At 40.0% G+C, this 10,324-nt stretch overlaps 1 gene segment (V, D, J or C); it reads right to left on the bottom strand.

The window, feature by feature from the left end:
- Window positions 1-2,739: 2,739 nt before the first annotated feature.
- LOC114689295 lies at window positions 2,740-3,343 on the bottom strand. The segment is given in 2 exon segments: window positions 2,740-3,062; window positions 3,186-3,343. Coding segments are annotated over 2 exon segments (372 nt in total).
- Window positions 3,344-10,324: the final 6,981 nt, after the last annotated feature.

Raw genomic sequence — 10,324 nt, 5'->3', positions numbered from 1 at the left:
GAGTTCCAGGAAAGGCACAAAGCTACACAGAGAAACCCTGTCTCAAAACAACAACAACAACAAAAAATTATCTAGGTGAGCATGGGGTGTAATCTATACAGGAAAACAAAAGCCGCTATATACATTCATGTAGCAATCATTTCAAGACATGCAATGGGAATCCAAGTAACACCTGTGATTTTACTTGCAAGGTTTTAGTATCATGAAAATTTCTACTAGAATCTTTGGATTCCCTGGTGCTATTCTGAACTCAGAGCTCCCTATTTTGAATGCACAGAGTGCCTAACCATGCTGTCTTTGGACCTCCTCAGGCAGCCTATTGTTGATTCTGAGTATTGGCAATAAAAAGCCAACTGTAGTTCCTGTCATGGAATGATATGAATGTTGATGATGAGGGGAATATTTATAACATGTATGTGCATCCTTTGAGGTATTGTCAGCAAGATTCAGATTGGTAAAAAGAGAAACTTCATAGAATCACAGAGCAGATTGAAATAGCAATTTCATTAACTATATAGCAGTCTTTGGGAACTTAATGAATAGATGGATTATACAAAATGAAGATGTAATTCTCTTTTCTCTTACTAGAGGAATATCTTACTGTGATCTATGTTGAAACAATGCATCAACAATTTTATTCAGAGTTAAAGTGAAGTAGAGACACTGCAATAGATTATCATTCCCTGCATGAAATTTCCTCAATAAGTAATTCTTGGAGCTTCTGTTTGTCATCCAGAAGAAGGAGGTGTTGTTTGCTGTAAGGTCTAATGTGTGTGATATTCAGTTTCAATTGATATGCTTTGTTCAATGCATATATCTTTTTTCCCACGATGTATCTGATTGCAACTATATGTGTGGTAGATCATGGATATGCATGAGATAATAAGCAAGAAGATATCCATGAAGTGTTATTTTAAGGACACTGTTAACTGCACAAAGTCAGTTGTAGGCTGAATTGGTTGACAAAAAATGATTATATTTTTTTCTAGGTAGATTTGGCCATGCTAGAGGCTGCTATGATGATGTCATATGTTGGAATTACCTGATTGCTTTGTTGGAAAGTGGTGTGGATGCACCTTGATGACCTGATTGTTCCATTGCCAGTCAGCTTTCTTCCTCTCTATGCATCCTGCTTGCAGATAAAGGTGTAAGCTTGTAGCTACTATTCCAGGGCCATGTCTTCCTGCCTGATGCCTGTTTCCTACCATGTTGGTCATGGAACAACCCTCCAGAATAGTCAACTCCCAAATTAAATGCTTCCTTTTAAAAACTGTTTTTCATTGTGGTGTTTTGTCACATCAATAGAATAGTAACTAAGACACTTCTCCTAGTAAGGAGAGAAATAAATACTTCATAGAAGAAAGTCTCCATTCTTTCATGCATACAGTGTGAGAACTGACAAGCTGTCTAAGGATCCTTTGTTCAGGAAGACTTACTTTCAGTGAAAATTGGGCTCTTGTTCTGAGAATAACCTGTTCCCAGTACTAGTTTGTGAGAATACTAGGTATTTAGGATTGTTAAATAACTAAGACTTACTTATTTTTATTTTATGTGTTATGTGTTGTGGTGATATTTTATTTATGCTAAAATGTAGTGATATTTTATTTGTATGTTAATAAATAATGTTTGCCTGGACATCAGAGGAATTAGCAAGCCATTAACACAAAAGTCAGGCAGTGGTAGCACACACCCTTAATTCGATCACTTGGCAGGCAGGGTCTCTGTGTGTGTTCAAGGTCACACTAGGGAACAGAGCCAAGCGTGGTGACACACGCCTTTAATCCCAGTACCAACCATAGAGACCTGAAGGTCTGTACAGACAGGCACTGACATGGAAGTGAGGTAGCTGGGCTAAGAGCCAATGAGAGGGCAGAACAGCAAGGCAATAAATGCACTGGTAGACAGGAAGTAACTCTCTTTGCAAGTTATAGCATGGTGAGTTAAGATTAGCTGATGACTCTCACTATTTCCCTGATCTCTAAGGCTTTCACCCCTATATTTGGATCCATGTTTCTTTCTTTTTTTTTATTTTTTTTCTTTCATTTTACAATACCATTCAGTTCCACATAACAGCCACAGATTCCCCCGTTCTCCCCCTCCCACCCCCTCCCCTTTTCCCCAGCCCACCCCCCACTCCCACCACCTCCAGATTAAGGCCACCCCAGAAGACCGAGACCGACCTGATAGACTCAGTCCAGGCAAGTCCAGTCCCCCCCCTCCCAGATTGAGCCAAGCGTCCCTGTATAAGTCCCAGGTTTCAACAGCTATCTCATGCAATGAGCCCAGGACCTGGTACCACTGCCTAGATGCTTCCCAAACAGATCAAGCCAATCAACTGTCTTAACTATTCAGAGGGCCTGATCCAGTTGGGGGGCCCCCAGCCCCTGGTTCATAGTTCATGTGTTTCCATTCGTTTGGCTACTTGTCCCTGTGCTCTATCCAACCTTGGTTTCAACAATTCTTGCTCATATAAACCCTCCTCTTTCTCGCCAATTAGACTCCCAGCACTCCTGCTTAGGAATTCATCTGCAATGTGTATTGGTTTGCATATATGGGTGCAATGAACTCAGAGGGTAGAAAAAAGGACATAGAACAGTTTGTCTGATCCCTATATAAAAAACTCACATTGGCTTCACATTCTTCGGGCAAAGAAAAACACAATAGCACTGTCAGCAGCTGGAGATACCAGAAATTGCAATGGGGGCAGCCTTGGCTCTCACTTCTGCTTCCTTGGGAGGTTTATGTCATGGCTTGAATCACTGTGGGAGGGGTACTGTAATGCTGCTGACAGTAATAGGTTACAAAATCTTCAAGCTGCAGGCTACTGATCTTGAAAGAATACTGTGTGCCAGATCCACTGCCAGTGAACCTTGATGGGACCCCATCTGCCAAGCTGTTAGCACCATAGATCAGGAGCTTAGGAGGTTTCCCTGGTTTCTGCTGATACCATGCTAAATACCCATAAATGTCCTCACTTGCATGACATGTAATGGTGACACTGTCTCCCAGAGATGTAGACAGGGAGGATGGAGACTGGGTCATCTGGATGTCACATCTGGCTCCTGAGGTTGGAAAATAGAAAAGAAATCTCCATAAAATTAATCCTGTTAGATGGGGACCTTCCCAGAGACCAGGTAGCACTGAACACATTTAACTGAATGAATTTCCAATTCTGTCTTTATTACCTGTAAACCAGAGCAGCAGAAAACCCAGGAGCTGAGTGGGGGCCCTCATGTCTGTGCTGTGCCCTGTGTGAGGCTGACTCCAGTACAGGGTGTGACCTGACTATGAAGCAGTTCTCAGGACAGTGGGCTGTGCTCTGGGTAGATGCAAATTAGTGATCACTGGGCACAGCCATAAGATTGGTTAAGTCAGTGACTTATTACAGGCATGGAGTCCTTTTATGTCTCAGATCAGAAAGACAGAACAGGTTTATTTGTAGGAAATGTGCTCCACTCTGAGCAACAAAGAAAAATACTAGTCTATGAGTTACACCTTATTTTGATTTCTGTCATATTTAATGAAGAACTTCCTTGTTATTTTCCCTCATTGTATCATGTCAGATATGGTACTGTTCTAGACAGTACATAAATGATTATAAATTCTTTCATAGGTAGCTGAAAGTGTTATTGATGTCAGGCAGCTTCTTCTGGTATTTTTTCATTCACTGCTTATTTGTGAAACTGAATTTCAGTTAAAGCATTTCTCCCTTCCCTTTCTTCCTTCCAAATCCTCCCAAATACTCCTTCCCATTCTCCTTTAAATTCATGACCCTTTTTTCATGAACTATTATTTCATGCATATTTGCACATGTATACACATACATATATTCCTAATATATCTTGTTGATAATGTATGTTACTTGTATATATGTTTTCAGGGCTGACATTTTTGCAATGGACAAACCATTGTACACTCTTCCCTGGCACATAGCCTGCTCCAAGCTTAGTTAATTGTCTGTAGTTCTTTTGTAGAACTGAAGCCTCCTGTTCTTTACCCATCGAGTTTAACATATTGATTCATGTCCTTATGTTTCAGTTCATATTTGAGTGCTCATATTGGTGAGATTTTGGGTATAGCTTCTGCTTTTACTAGAAAACACAATCTCACAGCAAACAAGCTGGTTCTATGACTCTGTCAATATTTCTACCTCCCTTTCCAAAATGTTCCATGAGCCTTTGTTATGGGAGTGTTTTGTAGAAGTATCCATTGAGACTGAGCCCCACAACTCACCATGCAGGTTCTTGTTCACAATGATTTCCAGAAGAGCAATTGAATAATACTGAAAGACATGGTTTGTAAGCAAGGACAGGATCTCTTGGGGATAATAAATGCTTTTTGGTAAATACTATTGTTTTACTTATTTATGATAGCTCAGCTACTCAAGAGCTATGTCCATCAAGGACAGACAAAGTCATGTACTCTCTTCCTGGATTCAGCTAAGATTATATCTATTCCCAATGTTTCTGTGAAGATTCAGATTACTGCACCTGACTTATACTCCTTCTTAACATAAATTATTGTCCTTAAGAAATATGAATTTCTATCAGAAATGATCCTTCATGTCCTTGAATGAACAATGGTTCCTAACCTTGCATTCACTGACTAACTGTGGCTAAGAAATGTGCCAGCCCATTTTCACAGAAGCTGACTCCAGCACAGGGTGTGACTTGACTATGAAGCAGTTCTCAGGACAGTGGGCTGTGCTCTGGGAACATGCAAATTAGTGATCACTTGGCACAACCATAAGATTGGAGAAATTTTTGGAACTCAAGGGAATCAGAAAATAGAAAGTTACCTTTTCCCTAGTGTTACCTTGGAAGGTAACAGTCAAAAGTGGCAGTCTAAAGTCTGGTGATCTTGACTGGTTTGGTTTGTATTATTGCCTCCCCATGCTGAAAATTGTTAAAATGAGGACAGGATTGGTTCTTTGTCCAAGAGGATGCCAAAAAATAAGGGAACAATGATTTATGTCAAATTGTAATTTGCTCAGAAAAAAAAAGAACCAAACCTGGGATTATTTCTTTCTGTGAATGAAAGCATTAGGAAGAATTCTGAGTAGATTTTCACACATAAATATATGCAGGGAAACATACATATGCAATCCAATTTTAGCTACTCAGCAGTAAGAAAATATTGGGCTGAGATGCAGCTTAATCACGGACTACTTGCCTACTGTGAAAAAATGATCCCTGGGTTACAGCCTTAGCATTGAATAGGCCTGGTGCTACTACACTCCTATAACTAGCTCTTGGGAAGAGGAAGCAGGTTTTCCAGAAGTTCATGGTCACCATTCACTGCAAATGAAGGCCATCCAGAGCTACATGAGACCTATATTTTATCAAAAATCTAATTTTGAAAGCAAGAAATATTGATGACAATAAATTAAACACAGTTGCAAAAGTTAATGGAGTAGAGATTGTATTATTTCTGATGCAGATATTCAATACACATTTGAGTTACATCAGATAAAACTATATAGATTGGAAAAAGTATTAGCCAAGGATACAGTTAATATACCTAATATTTGAAACACCCTAAGCATATATATGATTAGATCTTATATTTGACAGTACTGTGGCAAAATCATACAATTTGAAGACAAACCATATTTCAATAGCAGTTTGTTGACTATTTCATTTAACTTAAATAATATGGTTCCTGGGTATAGAAGTTTCATTAGTGCCCACCTGGATGCCTGGGTATTGCTGTTGCTGCTGCTGCTACTACTGTTGAAGCTTATGGTCAAGCAAGCACACTGACATCACAAACTACAGGAAGATGTAAGGATTTCAAATCTGAAAGGATTGTATTGAACATGCATTGCTTAAAATTTTTCAATTGAATCATTGTACAGAGGAACATGGTTGTGACCTATGTATGTGAGTATGTGTAAATATGTGTGTACCTCCATATTCTAAAATTTAAGGATATATTGTATGATGTCTCAACCTGTTCTTTTGATAGTAGAATAAAGACCCTTTGTCATAATTTGAAAGTTTTAAAACTTTCTTACATTAGTTCTTGTTTGTTAAGCACACCCACTCCCAAAGTGTAGCAGAAATTTTTTCTGTGTCCTGCCTGGCCCACTGTTGGGACAAATCTCTCACCCACAGTCCTGCAGCCTTTTATAAAATGATCAGTCAGAAGCTTTTATTAATTAAAACTGCTCAGCCATTAGCTCAGACCTACCACTGACTAGCTCTTACACTAAAACATAGCCCATTTCCGTTAATTTATATGTTGCCATGTGTTCTGTGGCTTTACCTGTGTACCATTACATGCTGCTCCCTGGGCAGCATACTGGCATCTCCAACCCAGGCTTCCTCTTCCCAGAATTCTTCTTGTCTGCTTATCCTGCCTATACCTCCTGTCTGGCTACTGTCCAATCAGCGTTTTATTAAACCAGTGTACAAAAGCATTATTCCACAGCACCAAAGTGTTGTATATTCTGCAAAAATTCAGTAAAGTATTATAATTAAAATTCCCACCCCCCAGAAGAGATGATAGAGAAGTCTGCTTTCTCCTTTAGTTTCTTCCCCTTGGAGAAACAGTCTCTGAGGAAGGACTACAATGTGGCAGAGTTATTGTCCCACCCTAAATTGGAAACTTTTGTGAAAATTTGGTTTCCTAAAGCCCTGAATGTATTCTCAAAAGCCCAGTAACTTGCTCCTCAGCAGCAATGCCCAGTTCAGGAAATCTGAATCACAGCTTTCAAACATTCCTCTGCACAGGATTCCAAAAGGATTGGGACTCTGCTCAACGTTCTCCATCTATATATTTTCTCTTCTTCCCTGCTGGGAATGGTTGCATAAGGGTCTAAGATCTGTTTTCATTACAGAAATATTGGAAGATTCTCTCCCATATCATTTAAACTCTTGACCATATAGCATCTTCAGAGGGGAAAACAGCAGGGCCCTGAGAAGCTGAAAAAACTTTTTGTTCTAGTTTGTAGAACTGTGTGAATGGGACAATGTTCTTCTGTTAAAAGCAGTACGACACAGCATTTTTGGCCACTGTGCTGATGATTGTGAGAGAATAAGAGATGCCAGACTCACCTCTAAGGAAATGAGCTGTGATTACAGAAGCCAGATTGGATGTGACATAATTTAGGAGCTTAGAATTTCTGTCATCTGCTAATACAAGTGGAAGTTATCAGGGAAGCCACTTGATGTGGCTCTGTATGTGATTGTGGTAGTTTGAATAGGAATGACCACTATTGATTCATGTATTTGAATGCTTGGCACATAGGAAGTGGCACTAGTAGGAGGTGTGGCCTTGTTGGAGGAAGCCTGTCACTGTGGAAAAGGGCTTTGAGGTCTTAGATGTTCAAGCTAGACCTAAAATGATAGTCACTCTCATCTGCTGCCTGTGGATCAAGATGTAGAACTCTCAGCTCCTTTTCTAGCACCAAGTCTGCCTGAATACTGTCACGCTTCATGCCATGACAATCATGGACTGAATCTCTGAAACTGTAAGCTAGGTCCAATTAAAAATTTTCCTTTATAAGCATTTTCTTTGTCATGGTGTCCCTTCACAGAAATTGAAACCTAACTAAGACAGTGAAAGCAACCTTCTTTCCTTGAGAAACAGTCAGAGATCTGGAGACTTGGTGGGAACAATTTATCCAATAAATACTATGGAGAGAAAGATGAAAAAGGATAGAAGTGGATAGAAAGCAGGATTCCAGTATACTTCCATACCACACATACTACAAAATGGAAATGATGACAACAAAGAAGAATTAAAGGAGGAAGAGGGATATAAGGAGAAAAGAAAGGAAATAAAGAAAAAAGGAAGAATCAAAAGGTGCTTCTTTTAAACTAAAACATCAAAGTGGAAAAGGTTGCTGAGTTTGAACTTGGAGTCTCCCCTCTTTCTTACCCATGACACTGAGTAACAAGTTGAGAGTTTGCACCAGCAAACTTGGTGTCTAATCTTTGTTGCTGATTACAAACTTCTCTTTTCTAAGTTCATTCTCTTAAAAGCATGTTTGAGCCATCTCTGATTTCTGAGGAGTAAATAGGCCAAAAGCAAGGTGTAGGCCAGGATGTTCTCAATGAGAGGACTGGGTGGCCAAACCAGGACTCTAACAGGCTCCCTAGAAGCCCTGATATGGACCAGGCCTTAGTCTTGGTTCACTAGAACAGGTTGGAGTTGAGCAAGCAATTTTAAGGAAAACCAGAACTTAGGGGCAACCAATCAACAGGTGCCTCTTTGTCTACTACCAACTCATCAGATGGTCTGAAGGCTCTTCTGCTGGCTCAACAGGTCCCCAGGCCCTTCTGCTGGCTCAAAGGATGCCCCTTAGATTTCTCCTAGCTAAAAAGAGCTTTTCTACCCTCTCATCAATGAGCCCCTAGAAATTCGACTTCTGCTAGCTAAAGACAGCTTTCCCTACCCTCTTGTCAACAAGCCCCTAGACACTAGACACCCCCACCACTAATGGGCCCCTAACCACTACAACCTCTTACCAATCAGCCCCCAAACTAATCTTTCCTCCACCAATCAGCAGCATCAGATTAATCTCTCCTCCCTGGAATTCTCCTAACTCTGCTTAAAATGAGCTAGGGACCTCCCTTCAGGGTGGCTATTTGCCACCCCACCTGTTGGAAACAATAAACGATTTTGTTTAATGGCATATGTGACTCTTGGCCTTTCTTGGGGACTTCTCTTGGACCATAACACTTAGCTCATTATGGGTGTCATTTTACTTTCTTGTAGTATTTAATTTGGAAAAGTCTCAAATCTCTCAGTGTTTTTTTTTTCCTCTACAGTGTTGCATGCTTCTGGTTGAGTGTATTCCTCACATGTTTTCCCACAGCTAAGCTTTGTTTAACCAACACTGATAAAAAGTTCTACTTAGCAGTGTGTGTGATTTATTTTTTTCATGATAAACCCCAGCGAAGAACAATTATAATTGAAAATAAGAAAACCTGATGTCCCAGATATGTCTCCTCCAGATTTGGCAGCTTTTCTGCTAGGGCCCTCACCACCTATTCCAGTCTAATCAAATGGCTCTGATCTCACAAAGCCCAGAGAAAACCAGTGAGAGTTTCCAATTGGTGACCTGGAATCAATTTTGTAGTTTCTGTCATGAATCCACACATTGATTTTTAAGGTGATCTTGGGCTTTTTATTTTCCTCAGTTAGGGCTGTTGATATAAACAGGACTGAGTTTCTGGGAGAAGCTTTAAGGGGTGATCAGCTTCCAGAGGTTGTGTTAATTAAAAGTGCTCAGACAGTCTCAAAGAAGTGGTCAAAGGTTTGGAGACATTTGTGGATGCTAAGTGGGTCAAAGCTTGGGAACTTCTATTTTCTATTCGTAGTTGTATAGTGGTTGTCATCACTAAGTCTGGAGACACTGACTAAATAAACGTGTTATTATTGCCCTCTGCTGGAGAGATGGAAAATAGGCTGAGGTGGATTATAGAGAAAGTTTGCAAGTTGGATATTAGACTGAATGAGAAGTTATTTGGGAGATATTTTCCTGTTTTTCTAAAAGTGTTCATGAAAATCAGTGTAAGAATCACACATGTACCTCCTAAACCCATAAGGTATGATACCACTAAGGAGCAATTATACAAGTTTCTTGCCCCTCAAACCCATATGTTTGTTAGTCAGATGTTTGTGTGTCTTTTCTTTGGAAAAATTAAAAATTGGTTAGGTAAAGGATAAAGTACTTACATTAAGTATAGCTTATATGTGGATAAGTGCCAAGTATACTTAACGTTTTATCATCATTGGGATAGGAGGACTGTGTATGAGGAGAGTTAATTGCTATGACCACATCTCTTTTTATTTGAGACAGGGTTTCACTATGCTGCCTTGGATGCCCTGGAACTCCCTTCATAGACCAGGCTGGCCTCAAATTCTCAGGCATCTGCCTGCCTCTGCCTCCCAAGTACAGGGATTAAAGATACACAACCATGACATCCTAGGCCACATTTTAAAATTTATCGTACAAAGTAATGGATTTAACTATGGCATTTGCATGCATGCATTTTGTCAGTGACCTACAACCTAACCAAAACACTAGGAAGAAGGCAAAGTGGGTAATGGAATACATGTGTAAAGCAAACACAAGGGGGTCACTAGGGAGGTGAAGGCATACAGCAGAGAAGGGTGTTGCTTAGGATTCAATAACACCAAGGTGTGTGAAACAGGGACCTGGGGTATTAACTGATTCCCTGACCTCTCCCCGAATCCTCTGTGACTTGTAATTAAATTCAGAACATCTCAGAAATTTCCATTCATCACAATACACAGATAATGGCAGAAAGTGGACAAAAGAAGAGTAGTGAGGACAGGCTAACAGAAATGC

The sequence above is a fragment of the Peromyscus leucopus genome, chromosome 3 (assembly GCF_004664715.2).
Source record: "Peromyscus leucopus breed LL Stock chromosome 3, UCI_PerLeu_2.1, whole genome shotgun sequence".
NCBI classification, from domain to species: Eukaryota; Metazoa; Chordata; class Mammalia; order Rodentia; family Cricetidae; genus Peromyscus; species Peromyscus leucopus.
This window is presented reverse-complemented; position numbering and strand designations above follow the sequence as displayed.